At 57.6% G+C, this 19,171-nt stretch overlaps 1 protein-coding gene across 3 annotated transcripts; it reads left to right on the top strand.

Moving 5' to 3' along the window:
- Positions 1–1,912: 1,912 nt before the first annotated feature.
- Positions 1,913–18,374, top strand: AGAP2 (ArfGAP with GTPase domain, ankyrin repeat and PH domain 2). 3 transcript variants are annotated; one of them, XM_034644311.1, is made up of 19 exons: positions 5,095–7,002; positions 8,694–8,752; positions 9,450–9,537; positions 9,718–9,803; positions 9,949–10,096; positions 11,070–11,204; positions 11,534–11,643; positions 12,049–12,207; positions 12,368–12,454; positions 12,539–12,643; positions 13,085–13,247; positions 13,426–13,545; positions 14,229–14,357; positions 15,285–15,344; positions 15,576–15,724; positions 15,835–15,925; positions 16,033–16,255; positions 16,377–16,632; positions 16,818–18,374. In XM_034644311.1, exons 1-19 carry the CDS (start codon positions 5,853–5,855, stop codon positions 17,058–17,060), a joined length of 3,561 nt encoding a protein of 1,186 aa, XP_034500202.1. In that variant the 5' UTR covers positions 5,095–5,852; the 3' UTR covers positions 17,061–18,374. The 3 variants fall into 3 exon arrangements, with proteins under 3 accessions (XP_034500205.1, XP_034500202.1, XP_034500204.1); XM_034644314.1 differs by lacking the exons at positions 5,095–7,002; positions 15,285–15,344 and adding an exon at positions 1,913–2,209; XM_034644313.1 differs by lacking the exon at positions 15,285–15,344 and having other exon boundaries at positions 5,097–7,002.
- The last annotated feature ends 797 nt before the right edge of the window (positions 18,375–19,171 follow it).

The raw sequence follows: 19,171 nt of genomic DNA, 5'->3' as shown, positions 1-19,171 counted from the left end.
CACACTCGGGAACACCCAAATGAGCAAAACATCGAGCGCTTTAGCCCCGCCACGGAGGCCCTGGGTTGGGCACAGAAATATCCAACAAATCGTTACACATTTGCAGGTGTGTCCACTAGTACACATACCCTCTTCTATATCTTCTCCTAACTGGGTGTGCATATGCTAGAAATTCAGTGTGAGAAAACAGCTGCCTCGAGCAAGGGCATTCCTGTAGGTGACAAAGCCACAAGCGCAGACATGCGTGTGCTCCGTATCTTCAGAGCGCGTGCCTGATCCAGGGCTTGCAAATAAATTAAGTAAATTAATTAATTAAAAAGCCAAAGGGAGGGGTCTGGAATATGAATAAATATGAGGGGAAGGAGGAGTCTCCACATTTTCACTCTGGGGATGGGCGAAAAGGTTGATCGCTATGCTTATTATTGAATAAATGTTTTCCATGAAGATTGGAAAAGGCATAATTCCTCTTATCCCCAAGAGAAACAGTCGTACTGGAGAAGCAGTACAGTCTAACTGCCAGTCAGACCGCATGGGTTCCAACTTTGACGTTACTTGCTGCGTAACCTTTGGCGCTCTGTGGCTGTTTCCTCATCTGTAAATAGAGATAAATAACAATACAGCTGCTTCTTGGGTTGTTGTGAGAATTGAATGAGTTCATATATGCAGAATGCTTAGGACAGTACCTGGCACATAGTCAACATTCAGTGTTAGTTTTTTCGTCAGGCTATTTTATAAGTTCCAGTGGGTAATCCCAGCCCCCAATTCCCTTATCTCCAGCTATACAAATAGTCATATAGTTATAATCCCCTATCCTTCATAAATTAATATCAAGAATATGTGTAGGAGAAGAGACATTTGGCAGGGCCAGAAAGTTTTGAGCCCTGAAACAGTGATTAGATCAAATTAGCCACTCCCCACCCCCACATACCCCTGCATCTTCATGCTGTCCTTTAATTCCTCATCCACCCTCTTCTCTTTCAGGTCCTAAATCATGGGCAAGACAGTGGTATTAGGGATAAGGGGAACTGGTTGACAGTCATCTGGATTGGGTGGTACAGTGAAAAAGAGTATCAGAGTTGAAATCAGAAGACCTATACTCACAGGGGTGCCTGGCTGGCTCACAGGGGTGCCTGGCTGGCTCAGTCAGGGGAGCATGCAACACTTGATCTCAGGGTGGTGAGTTGGAGCCCGACAGTGGGTGTAGAGATTACTTTCTTAAAAATCTTAAAAAAAAAAAAAAAAGACCTAGACCCATAGATTTGTTTCACCTCTTACTGGCCTCTCTGAGCTTTGGCTTCCTTTCCTGTGCCCCTCGGGCCTGTCATAAAGACCATCTATTTGAAAGTGTGTCATAAACTATTGTTATAGACAATTATTATGAAATTAATTGAGAGAGCATGGTGGTTTTGTCTGGTTCAAGTCGCTGTTCTCCTCCATAACCTCTTCTCCCATAGCTACCTGGCGTTTTTAAGCAGGAGGTGGTGACAGCGGGCAGCTGACTGAGGAAGGGTGATGGAGCAAGACGTCGGTATACGAGCTCTTTGGATGTGGTGGGCACAGAGTGGGCGGTGAGTACCACTGCGTGCTGGAATGCAGGGCTCTCGGGGTGAGAGACCAAGTGTGTATACATTCCTGTCAGAGTTTGAGCATAAATCTGTAGGTCACCAAGTGTTTGGGATTGCACCTGGGGCCTGGCTTGGCACAGTTTCCTAGCACCAACACCCATCTTAATTAGCCACCTCCCACAGGAGGCCCTAGGATGCTTGTTACGGTCTCTCCATCCACCTGGCTGAGGAATCATGGCAGGGGCTAGTTGGCAGAGCTCATGGGCCAACGCTAGAGGGGGTGGGAGGTGCAGCAGGTAGTGCTGTCCCGGGCTGTGGGTTTGAAACTCACCAGTCAGGAAGTGAGGCCGACAGACGGAAGGGCGGGCAGGAGCGGGGAGTTCTGGGGCACAGCAGAAGGGGCCTTCTGATGTTTGGGGACTACAGGGCCATGGGCTTCAAGGCCAGAGGTTGCTGTTAGCCTGGCAAGACAGGTCTGGGCAACATGCATGCCCAGAGGCAGTTGGCTGTCGCTGCAGTGAGAGCAGAAGTCAGACGACACGAGGTGGCCAAGCAGTCTCTAAGCCGCCTCAGGAAGCTGACAGAGAGGGTGGGTGATCCTGAACTTCGGGACAGCATCCAGGCCTCACTGGACAGTGTGCAAGGTAAGAGAAGGGTTAGCTCCCAACTTGGGTGTATCTGGGACCAGCAAGAGCATAGAAGGGCTTGCTGTGTCATACATCACCTCCCAATCAGCCACTTCCTAGTCCTCTAGATGGAGCTGGGACTCGGGAGAAGAATACATTTGGACAGGATGGAAAAAAGATATGGGAGGTGGCGTTCTTCCTCTTTCCCCAACTCTGCTCCTTCTCCCAGGGGATCAAAATACAAGTCACTGCTGAGCTGACCTTCTTGGCAATGGAGAAGTGGGTGAGCGTGGGGAAGAGAGGCCGTGACGGACCCATAGTAGACATGGACCCTGCCTGGGGAGTCCAGGGCAGGAAGCAGTGTGGGGCAGGAGGTTCTGGGACTGGACCGCGTGTTCATTCCCAGGACCCACAAAGGATCAGTGACCTCTTGTTCTCCAGCTGTAGAGAGAAACACACACACACACTGAAATACACCATGCAGAGACTCTCAGGCTCCCAGGCACACACTACCACGCATACTGTATGCTTTGCATAGCCAAAGTGTAAAGAAGTCCCCAGGACTCTTTTCGGTCCCCTCTCTTCCCCATGCTCCTGTTCTTGTCCTTCCCCCCACCCTCAACACACACACCTTCCGCTCTCCCTCCTTAGTGGCATTAGAGCAAGTGATGACAACACAGGGAGGAAGTGCCGCCATGGCAACACCATCCGCCACATCCTCTGCCCAGCCCACCTTCAGTCCCGTGGCGGGGGCCCTGGCGGGAACAGCTTCTCTCTGTCCACAGGGCCCCACCACGAAGGACCTGGTGGACCTGAAAGTCGTCTCCAGCCTACTCTCCTCTCGTTTACCTTGAAGGTGGCAAGGAGCTAACAAAGGCCAGCTATGTTTTTCTTGAAAGGTGTCTGGGAGAAGTACATCTTTCATCCTAGCCTGGTCTCCCAGCCATTCCAGTCTTAGCTGCCTACCTGGGGTGGGGGTTCAAGAGACCATTCTTTCCATCAGGGACCCCTCCTGCCAGACCTCTCTGATGGTAGAGGCCACCAGACCATAACTTGGGGAAAGAACATTTGATTCGGGTTCCTAAGGGGACAGTCTGATCCCTTCCCATTGCCTTTCTAAGGCTAGTGCCCCTCTCACCTCCTGTCTCCACCCTTTGCCAAGAACAATGGCTGACACCTTTCCTACAGCCTCAGTGGGTGGAGAGGCAGACCTAGGGGGAGTGGCCCCAAAGGGCCTCCTAGGGAGGAACACCAAGCCCCACCCCTGTAGAAAAAAAAAGAGGGAGGAAAAAGGTTTAGTCCTGGTGGAGCAGCTCTGCTTAGCTCTGGAGGAGGGAGTGAGGAGGAGTGGAGGCTGAAATCTCCTAGAAGACTCCACTCTTCATAAGTGATTTGTTCCACTCCTTCTCTAAGAGCCAGGATTCTGTTCCCACTGAACATAAAGGTAAACTGAGGCCACTGTAGGAAGGAAGGAGCATTAAGGCAGAATTAGCAAATCTCCTTCACCCTCTCAGAAAATTCAGAAAAGGCTACTGAAAGGTCCCCTGTCCTATGAATGGTGTCATGCTGGGGTGGGGTGGAGAGGGGACTGCTGACCTCAGGACAGGACCCAAGAGGGATTGGGTACAGGTCTCAGGAAAACAAAGGGCATCCACCATCTTGGTACCACCCCCCCCTCACCCCCTACCAGGCCAAGCACGCTGCTGGCTCCTGCCTCCAAGAGCCGCCCACGACAGCACTTATTATAGTCTCAGCTGCGTCAGGAGGGTGGGACGCCAAATTAGGGGAATGCTGAGACTCCCTGAGTCCAGGGAGGGGTCTCCAAGCCTGCGTGAAGGCCTCCCACCACTCTGGCCCATCCCTGACAGGTCTCAGCCTCCGTTCCCCATTGGCCTAACCCCTTCAACCTTCCCCCCAGGGTAGAAGACAGTGAGTCTTGAACTCCAGGGTCCCTAGAAGGGTGGTGGACACAGAGCAGACAAACGTTTTCCATTCTATCTCCTCTTTAACCTTCTGAAAGAGCTCCACCCTGGAAACCTCAGGAGACCGAATGGGAACCCAAAAGAGGCCGGCTCCCACCTCAACTGAAGGGGTCCTTGTAAATTCAGGGGTACTAAATACCCCACATGGGGGTAACCAGATTCGAGGATGGTGCCTCCGTTAACCCCCAATCCCCTGGCAGGCCCCCCCCCACCATATACACCGATTCTCCTCTCTGCTTATCCCTGCTGATTCTGAAGCACTCTTGGAGCTACGGTTGCTATGGAGACTGGATGCATTTTGGTATGGGGGGTGTCAATCTGTAGACATATTCCTTCTCCTTCCACCTCAAGCTGGAGCCTTTGACTCGCTTTTTGGCCTGGGCTCCTGGAGCCCTCGGATCGCTCCCCTCCTAAGGCACCCCCCTCCTTTCTACCCTGCTAAGTTCCATGTTTGTCCCCATCCCCAGGGAGCACTTTCCAAGTTCACTTTGGGACAGTTGGGCTCAAGTCATGGCCCCATCAATATATTGTGTGGGGGGGTGGGGGGTGGGCAGGGCGGCTGGGTAATGGGAAAAAGAATTCGTGCAATTACCTGGGAGAGACAAGGGGTCCTGGGAATGGGATTTCAGGACTCCCCATTTCCCCACTTCAACTTCCCCAGAATTGGCAGCGATCCCTAAATTCGCTCCGTTTTCCCTACGGACTGTCCACCCGTGTACTAATTTTTACCCTTCTCCCTAAATGCCACACCCAACAGTCGCGCTCCCTAACCGTGGTGTGCTAGGGGAGGGGGCTAAATTGTTGGAGTAGGTGAGTCCAAGTTCTAGGAAATCCAGTCCAGGATTTGGGAGGGAAATCCAGTCCTGGATTTTGCACCGCCTTCTCAGACTACCGAGCTGGTGGAGAGAAGGTGGGGGGGAGATAGGGTGGGGGGGGCGGGGGGCCGCCTCCTCCTCAATGTGAGGGGAGCGCCCGGACACAGCGCGCATCCGGACCGAGCCGAGCCCCGGCGAGCCCCCTGGATCCTTCGCCCGGATCTCACGCCCCTTCCTTCCCAGACCCCAGACCCGTGGGTTCCCACCTCCTAAGGCTTCCCTCCTTCCTCCCCCGCCGGCGCCCTGTATCTCCATCCCCAGCATCCTCCCCGCGCCCCTGCGAATCCCCCGCACGACCAGCCCATTAGCTTCCCACCTTCCTACAGATTCCCTCTCCGACCCCCATCCACGGCCCCTGTCCCCTGAGTCCCCATTCCCCGCCCCTGCCTCCCCCGCACCGGTTCTTCCTCTCCCCCAGCCTCGGGTCCCTCTTTTCTGCCCCCTTTTCCTCCCTCTCCCCTATTTGCCCCCACAACTGTCCTCCCCGCCCTCCTCCGCCCATCTCGGCTCCCCCACCCAGGCCGGGGCGCAAGGTCCGGCGCGCCTCCCTGGAGCAGCACCAAGGTCCCGGGGCTCCAACGGGGTGGGGGCGCAGGGCGGGGAGCATGGGGAGGGGGCGCCCCGTGTGATGGGAGGGGGGCGCAAGCGGAGGCGGCGGAGGCGGCGGCGACAGCGGAGCCGGGCTGGGGGCTCAACGGGGTCCGGGGGCTGGGGGCAGCGAGCAGGGCGGCCCCATGGCCGGGCCCCCCTGAGGCAGTCCGGGGGAGTCCCCTCCCCTCCCCAGCTCGGGGGTCTCGGGGCCCCATGAGCCGGGGCGCGGGCGCGCTTCAGCGCCGGACAACGACCTACCTCATCTCGCTGACCCTGGTCAAGCTCGAGTCGGTGCCTCCGCCGCCGCCTTCTCCGTCTGCGGCCGCCGCCGGCGCCCCCGGAACCAGAGGTGCCGAGACCGGGGATCCTGGCAGCCCCCGAGGCGCGGAGGAGCCGGGCAAGAAGCGGCACGAGCGTCTCTTCCACCGGCAGGATGCGCTGTGGATCAGCACGAGCAGCTCGGGCGCCGGGGGCGCCGAGCCCCCCGCCCTGTCCCCGGCTCCGGCCAGTCCGGCCCGCCCGGTCTCCCCCGCTCCCGGCCGCCGCCTCTCCCTTTGGGCCGCCCCTCCGGGGCCCCCGCTCTCCGGGGGGCTGAGCCCTGACCCCAAGCCCGGGGGCGCCCCCACCTCCCGGCGCCCCTTGCTCAGTAGCCCGAGCTGGGGGGGTCCGGAACCTGAAGGCCGGGCGGGCGGCGGCATCCCAGGCTCGTCCTCCCCGCACCCCGGCACGGGCAGTCGGAGGCTCAAGGTGGCGCCTCCTCCGCCGGCTCCCAAGCCTTGCAAGACCGTAACCACGAGTGGCGCCAAAGCCGGCGGGGGCAAGGGCGCGGGTAGCCGCCTGTCATGGCCAGAAAGCGAAGGCAAGCCCAGGGTCAAGGGGTCAAAGAGCAGCGCCGGGACTGGAGCTTCTGCCGCCGCCGCCGCCGGGGGAGGAGGAGCGGCAGCCGCGACCTCTGGTGGGGTCGGGGCTGGGTCGGGAGCCCGAGGGAAGCTGTCCCCTCGGAAAGGCAAGAGTAAGACCTTGGACAACAGTGACTTGCACCCGGGACCGCCTGCTGGCTCTCCTCCTCCGCTAACCCTCCCAGCAACCCCGGCTCCAGCCGCTGCTGTCACCGCCGCCTCCGCGCAGCCCACTGGGCCTGCACCTCCAATCACTCTGGAGCCTCCAGCTCCAGGGCTGAAACGGGGCCGGGAGGGGGGCCGAGCATCCACTCGAGATCGCAAGATGCTCAAGTTTATCAGCGGCATCTTCACCAAGAGCACAGGGGGCCCCCCTGGCTCCGGGCCCCCTCCTGGACCCCCGGGCCTGTCTTCTGGCAGCGGGTCCAGGGAGCTGCTGGGCACAGAGCTCCGCGCCTCCCCTAGTGAGTAGGACCAGGGCCTGAGAACAGGGAGGGGAGGGTACGTAGAATGTTCAGCTTGGGGTGGAGGAGAGGTGTGCAGGACTGAACTAGGGAAGCTTCTCTATTGGGTGGGTGTATGAACCAAATTCGCTCCCCTGCCAAGGACAGGGGCAAAGACTAAGAGGTCCTGAAAGAGGGTGCGTAGCTACATTGTGCCAAATGAGAGATTACTTGATTTCAGAGGGACTCAGAAAGCCTCAGAGCTTTCTGGGAAAATAATGCCCTTGGTCAGAGTGACTGTAGGAAATTATCCCCAGAGAAGCCCCAGACCCCACTTCTAGCCTCAGCTGGACTCTGGGAGCAGGGGAACAGAGCTTTGCCTTGCCCAGATTATATTAAAGATGAAGGAGATGAGGAAGCCTCAGTTTCTCCTGAGCACTTGGGTCAGGTGGCATGAGAGTGACCTTGCAGGCAGCTCCTCGCCAGGTCTTCCCTGGGCTGAGACCAGGCTAGTGAGGCAGCAGGGAGGGACTCTTGTTTCTTTCCGTGCAGTGAAGAAGGTGGATTGGGTTGTACGGGAGTGCGTGGGGGCTGGAACGGGATGAATACTTGAATGTGAAGTGAGAGGGGGCGGATAGGAGGCTTCACTTCCCCCACTGCCCACCCCGGCCCCACAACAGCGTTGAAACCCCCAGGGGGTTGCCCAGGAGTGACTGAGGGGGGCGGAACTGCTGCAAAGGCAATTCTTACCCCCGGAGACTNCCGGAGACTTGGGAGGGGGTACCGAGAAGGTACTGTTTTTTTCGGGAGGGGGGTGTCTTTCTTTTTTCCGGAAGAAAGAGGCTAGGGACTCTTGGTGCGGCTCACACTCCCAGGAGGGGAGGCGAGTTCGGAGCGGGGGCGGCCCCCGGGGTTTGGCTCTGGAGCGGGTGGGAGCAGATGGCTCCGGATCCCAGAGTTCCCGCCGCAGCTGCGGCGCCCCGGGAACGTCCGGCCAGTGTCAGGCGCGGGGGCTGGACCCGGCAGGCGGAAGGAGGATCCTACCCCCCCCCCCCCCCCCCCCCCCCCCCCCCCCCGCCCCCGCCCCGCCCGGTCAAGGATTNAAGGAATGAGCCCTTCCCCACACTTGTTTCAGAGGGTGCTTGTGGGGAAGGTATGGAAGAGGGAAGCATAGGCAAGTCCAAGCTCCATTGCATGGGCTGGAGGAAGCGGTCAGGGCCACCGTGCTTTGACCTTGAAAAAGGGGAGGGATATCCCTCACCTCAGTTTCTCTCTTGTGAAGTGGAGATTGAGGAAGACCCATTCCCTCCCATGTCCCAGCTCCTCCACCCAGGATCTCCCCTGGAATCCAAGTCAGACCGGTAGGAAGGAGACCCTCTTCTGTTCTTCCAGAGGGAAAAACCCGCCACTGTCAGAACCTTGGTCCCTGGTCTGGGGCAGACTTACGTTTGGGGATGTGCTTTAAGGGAGATGCCAACTGAAGTATTTTTGTCTAGCTGGTTCCGTTGCTAAGCAACCACTGAGCGGCAGCAACAGCTGTGGGGAGAGCGGCTAGGATAGGAGGACTGGGGACCACTCTGGAACCTGGGCTTTCCACACAGTTCTCCAACCCAGGCAGAGTCCTGGGGGTTAAGGGAAGCTGCCAAAGGAGGAGGGGTGGGGGTGCTCCTGGGCCTGGAGCAGCCTCTCTTATGGCTTCTTTCCTATTACAGAGGCTGTGGTCAATAGCCAGGAATGGACTTTGAGCCGCTCCATTCCTGAACTGCGCCTGGTAGGTAACCTGGTCTGTATGAAGGCTGACCTCCCACTGCACTCTCAACACTCACCCCTTCACCGCCTCCCTTCCCTCTCTCTGTGGGAATGGGGGACAGTTTGCTAGTACTCCCGAGTCTACCTTCACAGCACCTTCCTGAAGCTTGATAGAGCCTTGCAATTTTTTCTTCTCTAGCTTCTTTTTTTCTGTTTGTTCATGGTCCTTGTCCAGGCTTCTCCTCATTTCTGGCATCTCCCCTTTAGCTCTTCATGTCCTATTGCCTAGAATTGGGTAAAACTTTCCAACCAGTGTCTAGGACTGTGACATCACCCCCCACCCGCGCGCGCACACACACACACCCCCACCCCCACACCCACACACACCCACACACACGACATCACCCCCCCACACACCCCACACACACGCATGCACGCGCACGCGCACACACACACACACACACACACACACACACACACACACACACGGCGCTGAGAATCTTCAGCCTGTGGTGCACTCTGAGCTTGGGATCATTTCTTACTCCACTCACCTGATCTTCCCGAATGCTCTCTCCTGACCGACCATCATCCAGTCCCTGCGGGATCCTGCTTGGATGATTTCACACTGCCAGTCTCTTTGAGTTCTCGGGAATGTTCAGACCCAAACATTTGGCCTCCTCTTACGTCTCACAATCTCTGCTCCACAACCTTGTTCTCAGGGTGTGCTAGGTGACGCCAGGAGTGGGAAGTCATCGCTCATCCACCGATTCTTGACCGGTTCCTACCAAGTGCTGGAGAAGACAGAAAGTGAGTTCTCAGGAGCCATAGTAAGCTAATGTTTTGGGTCAGGAATCAAGGATCAATGACTAGGCAGCTATGGAGACCAAAGGAAAGGATGAAGCCACAATAGCTAAAGTCCAGGGAGCGTGGGCAAACTTGGTGACTTGTGACCTCTGACCTACTACCACTTCCACCCCTTCTGGACAGGTGACCAGCACAAGAAAGAGATGTTGGTGGATGGACAGACTCATCTGGTGTTGATCCGAGAGGAAGCTGGGGCACCTGATGCCAAGGTGAGGGGTGATGTTGGGGTGGGCAGGCTGGCTGGGGTCAGCACTGGCCAAGGGAGAAAACTCTAGTTTCCCAGACCTCCCTGGGCGTAGTGTTCAGAGGAGTAGACTTGTCTGACCCCTCTTTTGCTCCCTCACCCCCCGCAAGTTCTCAGGCTGGGCAGATGCTGTCATCTTGGTCTTCAGCCTGGAGGACGAAAACAGTTTCCAGGCCGTGAGCCGTCTCCATGGGCAGCTGAGTTCCCTTAGGGGGGAAGGACGAGGAGGCCTGGCACTGGCCCTGGTGGGGACACAAGGTAAGGAGGGCCCGAGGAAGCACTGCTTTCAGGGGAGTCCTTGAGATGGCTGCTGAGGTATTGCCCAAGGCAGGTGAGAGCTTGGTGAGGTATGGAAATGGCCACCTGGATTGCAGGAACCCTCTGGAAGGAGACTGGTCTTCAAATAGGGGAATCATTAAACCAAAAAAGCTCCCCAGGGTCTGAGCAGAGAAATGAGGACCCTCCAGGAAGGAAGGGACAACAATAGGAGCAGTCTCCAGTCCTCTGAGATGTCACCTACCTTGTGTTCTCGCACTGCCATTTCCTGTCATTGCCATGGCCAACGCAGAAAAATCTCAGGCTCTAGGGTGGATGGAAAACCTATCTCCCCCTTGCTACAGCTGGGTCAGGCTGACACCTTTCAAAGAAATGTATCTAAAAAAGAAAAAACACAAACGAAATGATGGAGAAAATACAGAGGGCAGAAAATGTTGAGTTCTCAAAGAAGTGATTCAGAGGCTCTTCAGATACCACCAGGCCCAGGAAAAGCTTTTCCAGTACCCACTTGTATTGAGCTGGCACGACTTTCTGTCGGGATGCCTACCCTGCGGGAGCCACTTGCCTCCTGGCTCCTTGCTGTGGAGTGAACAGTCCACCTGTTCCCCGTGGACATTCAACCTTTTCCGAGGTGAATTCCCACTCAGCTCAGGGTCCATTGGATTTGCAGGGCAGGGTGACGGGACTTGAAAGTCTCAGCCATTTCAGACCTTGTCAAGAAGTTCCACTTGCCTCTCGAGTGTTCTCTGAGGACGCGCGCACAGAGCTCACCCTGCCTACGCACCCTGCAGCTGGGCTCGCGCGCTTGGGCCCAGCCTTCAGAGAAGAAGGGGAGATTCTCTCATAGCCTGTCTTTAGTGTGCCCAAGCCGGGACTGGAGCCAGAGGGAAAAGAAAGTAGGAAGAGTGGGGAAGCAGCGCCCTCGTCCAGTCCTGCCCCTTTCCCGTCCCTTCAGACAGGATTAGTGCTTCCTCCCCTCGAGTGGTGGGCGATGCTCGTGCCAGGGCTCTGTGCGCAGATATGAAGCGCTGTAGCTACTATGAGACGTGTGCGACCTACGGGCTCAATGTGGACCGCGTCTTCCAGGAGGGTGAGTACGGTGACTCTCCGCACATGTGGGGAGCAGGGAGCTAGGGGCCTGCCATGTTCTTAGGGCGTCCAGGCGTCTCTCTGCAAGTGACAGCAACTTAGCCTGCGTGGGAGGGAGGAAGCATTAGGGAGGTTGGAGAAGGTTTGCTTAACAACCATGTAGTCTTTCTGGGCAGGATGAGCTGCCAAGACTACAGGTGGCACGAAGGCCACAGTGACAAGGAAGTTGGGGCCTATGTTATCTCCCAGGGATTTCTTAAAATTGGGCAACAAAGAGTGGTCTTGGGTATCTGCCCTGTTCATGTGTCCCTCCTCTCCCCCTTCCTTCAGTGGCCCAGAAGGTGGTGACCTTAAGAAAACAGCAACAGCTTCTGGCTGCCTGTAAGTCCCTGCCCAGCTCCCCGAGCCACTCGGCTGCTTCCACTCCTGTAGCTGGGCAGGTGAGTTGGGGTTTCAGGGTCCACAGAAGGGCTGGTAGGATGCAGAGGAGGGGCTGGTGATCCAAGAACAGGTACAGAGTACCAAGGAGGTTGGGGTGGGGGTGGGGGCAAATGGAAATGGCAGTGACACCATTTTTAGAAAGCTCATTCAGCCAGGTTTGAAACACTGTTCAGAATGTCTTTGAGCAAGTCACCTAAACCTCCCAAGGTTTCAGGAAAAATGTATGGCCTAATACTTGCAAAATGGAAAGCATATGACAGTGAGGAGCTTTATTATGAGCGATAATGCAAACAAATGGCGATGAGATCAAGGAATGTCTGGAATTCCTCATAACTAAATGTAACTATAGCTTGGTGGGGTGGCGGGGGGTCTCAACTGTTGCTGACTCCTTCGTCCATCTCCAGGCTAGCAATGGGGGCCACACTAGCGACTACTCTTCTTCCCTCCCATCCTCACCCAATGTTGGTCACCGGGAGCTCCGAGCTGAGGCAGCTGCGGTGGCTGGATTGAGCACCCCGGGGTCCCTGCACCGGGCAGCCAAGCGCAGGACCAGCCTTTTCGCGGTATTGGACACGATGACTCCTCCATCCTCTGGTTCTCTGTTACCTGCCCATCTTCCCTGGTCCCTAGACCCCGCTGTTGGGCCCCTTTTCATTGCCTTCCTTGTCCTTCCATCAGTGTATCTCTCTGTTCATTCTTAACTGACACCAATAACCATTCCAGAATCGTCGGGGCAGTGATTCTGAGAAGCGGAGTTTGGACAGTCGGGGAGAGACAACGGGGAGTGGGCGAGCCATCCCCATCAAACAGGTGGGTGGTCCAGAGGCTGGGGGCAGGCTGGGGGTTCCTGGGCTTGACTGGCTTTTCTCCCACATGTCTCTTTCCATCCTCCAGAGCTTCTTACTGAAGCGAAGTGGCAACTCCTTGAACAAAGAATGGAAGAAGAAATATGTGACCCTGTCCAGTAATGGCTTCCTTCTCTACCACCCCAGCATTAATGTGAGTGGCAGAGATTGGCGGGGCCACGCTGGCTGGCCTTGGACAAACTTCCACCTGTACCAGTCTACCTGCCTCTGACAAACATGAACATCATTTCCGCGAAGCCCTAGTCCCGTTCTCCTAGGTTCGGCAAACATGTGTTAAGGCACCCACCACATACCCATGCTGGAGAGGGGAAAGTAAAGACATCCCCCCAGGAACTTGCAGTCTAGTGGGAGAGGATGGAGGAAGGACCTTCACCTGGTCTGCCATTCAGGGAATGCTTTCTGGAGGAGATAGTACTGGGCCAGGTCTGGTGAGCCCATCCCCTAGAAGCTCATCCCAACACAGTCAGCCCCCAGAGTTCCCTCTCCAGGTTCCCTCTAGCCCATACTATTGGCTGCTTCCCAGCACCACCAAGGACCACAGGCTTCCTACATTTTCAACCCCGTGCCCCTCCAGGATTACATCCACAGTACCCACGGCAAGGAGATGGACTTGCTACGAACAACAGTCAAAGTCCCTGGCAAGAGGCCCCCAAGAGCCATCTCTGCTTTTGGCCCCTCGGCCAGCATCAATGGGTTGGTCAAGGACATGAGCACTGTGCAGATGGGTGAAGGTCCTGGTGAGTGGGGCTCATGACAGAGAGGCAGAAAAGGGGGCCAGAGCTGCGGGATGAGGAAGGGTGCGTGGGGCTGGAACTGGATAAGCAGGAAGGTGGGTGATAAAGGGGGTCTACATCAGGAGTGGGTCCCAAAGACAGAGGGGCTCACTGAAGCTTTATCTTGTTCCGCTTCCAACAGAAGCCACCACTCCCACCCCAAGCCCAAGCCCCAGCCCCAGTTCCCTGCAGCCACCACCAGACCAGACATCCAAGCACCTGCTGAAGCCAGACCGGAATTTGGCCCGAGCCCTCAGCACCGGTCAGTGAGGACCACCCTCTGTCCACTATTTTCCAGATGTGAATGGATGGGGGGAAAGGAGCTTGGGGTAGAAGCTTGGAGGCTGGAATCAGTGCATGAGTGGCCATGCTGAGCATCTACTGGGTGCCAGGCACCAAGCTCAGCCACACTATGGTTATCATAATCGTTAACACGAGTGGGTTCTAGAGCTAAATCACCTGAACTTAAATCCTGGCTTGCCACTGGGCAAGTTACATGATCTCTCTGTGCCTCAGTTTCCTCATCTGTAAAGTGGAGATAATAGATTCTACCTCAGAGGTTGCTTTGAGGCTTAAACTGAGAACACTGTCTAGCAGATAGTCAGCCATCAGTCTTTGGAGTGTCTGAGTGTGTGTGTACACACACACAAGTGAATTGTAACAGCAATCCTCACAGCAACCTCGTCAGGTCAAGATCATTATCCCCATTCTAGGGATGAGGGTCAGAAGACTAAGTGACTTGCCCAAGGTCTCAAGGGCAGTAAGTGGCAGAGCCAGGATTTGAGAGTAGGTTTGACTCTAAACCACTCGTCTGCCCACCTCCCCAAGGGGGACCTCCTGGAGAGGAGGGGGACCAAAGCTAGTTCAGGGGAGGAAACAGGCTATGGAGAAATCAGGAAATCTGTGGAGGGAGGCAACTGAGGCAGCTGTGTCCCCCTCCCTAAGACTGTACCCCATCTGGAGACCTGAGCCCCCTGAGTCGGGAACCCCCTCCTTCTCCCATGGTGAAGAAGCAGAGGAGGAAAAAATTGACAACACCCTCCAAGACTGAAGGCTCGGCTGGGCAGGCTGAAGGTGAGGCCCCGGTGGGCAGTTCTCCTCCCACCCTGGACCCTCACCCCCCAACTCCAAATCCCTGGCCTAGCTCCTGCAGGAGGAGGACAAGTGCCTGAGCTGAGTGCTTGACTATCATTATCACTTTGCACATAAAATGGATGGAGACCCGTCAGCTCCTGTCCTTCCTCCCACTCCCCAGACAATGCCTTTTACCCCAGTAGTTCCCAGTCCTGCCACTTCTGTACCCAGTTAGTCTGGAGCTCCTGCTTCCTCTCTTAATAACCCTCTAGTTCCTGTTCTTGTCCTCAACCCCACTTATCATCCCAGGCCCGGCACCCAGAACTCCCTGTGGCCCCCAGTGACTCAGCACCTGACCTCAGTGTCGCCCATTGACTCCTCAGCTCCCAGATTCTGTGACCACTCTGTTCCCGGTAGCTTCTCATGATCACCAAGCTCCCCAACAGGCCTTAACCGCAGTGATCCCTGTTCCTGCCCTCAGTGACCTCCCCAGGCCCCCTGAGACTCCTCCGAACCCACCATCCACTTGTCCCAGGCCCGTGACTCAGTTTCTGTCCCAGGCCCATGACTCAGTTTCTGTCCCCTTTCCCTGTGTTCACTTGGATCCTGACCATCCCTTCCCTTCCCAGAGACCTGGTTCCTTATTGGTCATGATAACTGGTCCCCACGCCCTGCTCTCTGCTGGGTGCTCAGACCCAGGTTCCAGATCTGCCTACTCTCATGGCTCTTGGCTTCCGCTCTACTCTGCTCCGGGGCCACTGACTTTAGTTCTGCTTTCTCTCCCCATCTGTCTGTCCTGCTTTGTCTCTGGCACTCTGTCACTATTTCTCTCCATCTCTCCATCTGCCTCTCTTTTTCTCCTTTCTTGGTCTCTTTCTCTGTTCTGCTCTCCATTCTATCTCTATCTCCTTCGCTTCGGGAAACCAGCCAAGCGCAAAATGTGGAAACTAAAATCCTTTGGTAGTTTAAGAAATATTTATAAAGCAGGTAACAAGCGGGGAGCTGGGAGGGGCGCTCAGCTGGGGTGCAGAGGGGTGGGGGTGCCCCTGCCTTCCCCTGCATGTGCTCGGGCTTCCTGCTCTCCCCCACCTTCTGCTTCCCCAACCCCTCTGCCCCACTCCCAGGGGCTTGGGATGGTCATCAGGGGGGAAGGGTTTGGGGAAGGCAGCCCCTCTTTGAACTCCATCCCTCATGACCCCATCCCATCCCCCCACCCAGAGGAAAACTTCGAATTCCTGATCGTGTCCAGCACTGGTCAGACGTGGCACTTTGAGGCAGCCAGTTTTGAGGAGCGGGATGCCTGGGTCCAGGCCATCGAAAGTCAGATCCTAGCCAGTCTGCAATGCTGTGAGAGCAGCAAGGTCAAGGTAATGGGTCAGGGGTGAGGGTTGGGGGTGAGCAGAGGTGAGTGTCTTAAGAGTTTGGAGAAGGGCTCAATACCATGGAGAGCCAATACAAAACCCAACCCTTTCTGCAGCTGCGCACAGACAGCCAAAGTGAAGCGGTGGCCATCCAGGCGATCCGGAACGCCAAGGGGAACTCTATCTGCGTGGATTGTGGGGCCCCCAGTGAGCGCAAGGGGGCAGCGGAGGGGTCTGGGAGGGAGAGTGGTTGGCGAATGCCAGGGTGCCCATGCTGCCTGCGGCCGGAGCCGACCTCTGCACTCCCTCCCTAGACCCCACATGGGCCAGTTTGAACCTGGGCGCACTCATCTGCATCGAGTGTTCTGGCATTCACCGGAACCTGGGCACACACCTGTCCCGCGTTCGCTCGCTGGACTTGGACGACTGGCCTCGGGAGCTGACCCTGGTGCTGACAGCCATTGGCAACGACATGGCCAACCGCGTGTGGGAGAGCGACACACGGGGCCGCACCAAACCCACGCGGGACTCTTCGAGGTACGTGTGATGGAAGGGGGGCGCTTAGGGTGTGCGGCTCCCGAGAGGCTTCCCTGAGTAAAGGGCAGAGATCCTGGGTGAGGGCCCCTGGAGCCCTTCCTGTTCATCCCTGGTCTTGTAGGGAGGAGCGTGAATCGTGGATTCGCGCCAAGTACGAGCAGCTGCTATTCCTGGCGCCGCTGGGCACTCCGGAGGAACCGCTGGGCCGCCAGCTGTGGGCCGCGGTGCAGGCCCAGGACGTGGCCGCCGTTCTCCTGCTTCTGGCCCATGCGCGACACGGGCCGCTCGACACCAGCGTAGAGGACCCGCAGCTTCGCTCCCCCCTTCACCTGGCAGCCGAGCTCGCCCACGTTGTCATCACGCAGCTGCTGTTGTGGGTACGTGAGTAGGGGATGGAGAAAGGGGTCTTGGAGGGCTCCGGCTGGGAAACAGCCAGGCGCGGGGGAGCCTGATATCCCCCAAAAGACCCTGGCGGCCGGCCTGGAAATTCTGGGGAGACGGCGTGCGGGTGTCGGCGGCCCTCCGGGGACGCTTGGTGACGCGGCCGTCTCTGTCCTTCTAGTACGGCGCCGACGTGGCCGCCCGCGACGCACAGGGCCACACGGCGCTGTTCTACGCCCGCCAGGCTGGAAGCCAGCTGTGCGCCGACATCCTTCTCCAGCACGGCTGCCCGGGTGAGGGCGGCAGCACCGTCACCACCCCCAGCGCAGCCACCACCCCCAGCATCACCGCCACGCCCAGCCCCCGCCGCCGGAGCAGCGCCGCCAGCATGGGCCGCGCCGACGCCCCCGTCGCGCTGGTATAGTTGCCCAGCGGGAGAGACACCCCCACTCCCACACGGGCCGGGCACGACCACATCGGGTGGACCGCTGGACAGATGCACCCACTCACCTCTCCAATCCGCACCCCGCCCCACGGGAGCACTTCTTTCCCCCACGAGGGCACAGCCCCCACGCCTCCCAGAAGACACAAACTCACCTCCCTCTCCCCAACGAGGCATGGAGACCCCAGCTCAACACGCCCCCTCTCCACCGATTCCACACTCGGATTGCTCTGGGTCTACCCGCGGGGGGTCCTGGGAGCTTGGATTTTCCCGCTCGCGCCCCCTAGGGGTGGAGGGGGGAAGACCCAGTCCTGCTTGCGCTTGACAACCCCAAGGCGGGAGCACATACCCAGGCTGGCTCCTGGGGCGACGCCACGCCAGAGGGAGGGGTTAGTAAGTGGGAGAGCTAGCCCTGGGACTTGGGGCCAATACCGGGGCCCCCACCCCTTCCATGCTAATCTCACTGCCCAGTGAAGGGGGAAGGGCAGCGAGGGGCAGGACCCCTGCTGCCCAAGGGGGTAGGGGGGTCCCCAACCCTTTCCGTGAAAGGGACCATGAGGAGTGGAAATCAGGACGTCCCCCAACACCCACCCATGGATGGAAGCTAAAGGGCTGGGGGAGCCAAGAGCCTGGGTCCCTCCTCACTACTATCTTGGGAGGGAGAAGAGATGGAGCAGAGCGGGCTAAGGGGACTGGGGAGGGACCTTGTAATTTATTGCTTTGTTCCCCAACAAGGGGTCGGGGGCGGGGAGGGTGTTTCAGAGTAGGGGAAGCCAAGGGTGGGCAGAGGGTGGGGTGGGGTGGGGGTGCTCTCGGGTTGTGAGTGTCTGTGACCGTGACTGCGTACCTGTGACTGTGCAGCGCCCGTGGTGATCTGGGGTAGGGGGCACCCCTGCAATGGGACCCCTCCCCCACTATTCTTCCTGTCCAGCCCCTCCCTCCCACTGGAGCAGCTCCAGACCCGTCCCTCAACCCCGTGATCCCCCCCAGCCTGGGCTAAGAGGATGTGAGGTGGCTGGGAGGGTTTCCAGGCCTCCTTCCCCATCCCCAAGAAGGGGTGGTGGGGTGGATTTACCTGGCCCAGCCCTGCCTCCTTCAATCAATCCAGCCCTTGGACCGTCTGTGTCAGTGGTTTCCGGTCTTTTTTTTTTTTTTTTTTCTCAGCTAAAATATTTTGCAAAGGACCAGGTAATTGGGGTGGGGAGAGGGATGGGGGCAGAAGGAAATGCCCTCATCTCCTCTGAGGCAGATGGTGTGAATCTTCAACACCAATTAAAGAGGAAGTGATTTTGTCTAGGGGGTGAGCTGCTGGTTTGTTCTTGAAGAGGCGGGTCAGGGAATGGACTTGGTCAAGGTGGGGAACTGGAAGTGGGAGACGGCCAGCAGAGGGTGCCCCTGCTGGGGTGGTGGCAGGGCAACCCGTGGTAGGCCAGATACTTCACCCTGTAGTGAAAGGAGCCAGGCAGGTCGAAGCAACAGTGGGGATCCAGGGAGCTGAAAAGGCAATGACTCCCAACATGACCCCTTTTCTGGGAGAGCTGGGGCATGGAACTTAGAGGAGAGGATAGGGGAGGGGGCTGCTTGGAGAGGTGAGAAGCTGGGGTAGCTTTGCTTGAGAGCAGGAACTTTGGAGTCAGAACTGATTTTGACACTGGGCCCTCCACTTCATGGCTAGGTGGCCTTGGGCAGGTTACCTTGGTGGCGTCTGTTTATTGGTCATCTGGACAATATCTGTTCAGAGGCACCTGGTGAGGACTCCAACACTGGCCTTGGAGGGCAGCCCTAGGGGCCTGGTGCCGGAAGTAGAGCTCTTTACAGCAGGGGCCTGGAGAGAAGAGGTGGGAAATCTCGCAGCCACAGAAGTCCCTGGTGTCCGCACACTCCGTGCCCAGCTGACGTGGTAGCCATCTGCCCACCTCCATGTCATCTAAGCCACCGAGGCCAGGGCTGCCCCCAATAACTGCAGCACTTCCTGGTTCAGCATGAAGCCCACCCTGCTGTTTCTCGTGTGCAGCAGAAAGCATTTGCCCTGATAGAGGGGCTGGGTGGAATGGTGTTGGCCAGCTGCCAATGCAGGCTGGGCACAGCCACCA

The sequence above is a fragment of the Ailuropoda melanoleuca genome, chromosome 15 (assembly GCF_002007445.2).
Source record: "Ailuropoda melanoleuca isolate Jingjing chromosome 15, ASM200744v2, whole genome shotgun sequence".
In the NCBI taxonomy this organism is placed as follows: Eukaryota; Metazoa; Chordata; class Mammalia; order Carnivora; family Ursidae; genus Ailuropoda; species Ailuropoda melanoleuca.
Note: the sequence above shows the minus strand (reverse complement) of the source record. Positions and strands in the feature narration are given on the sequence as shown.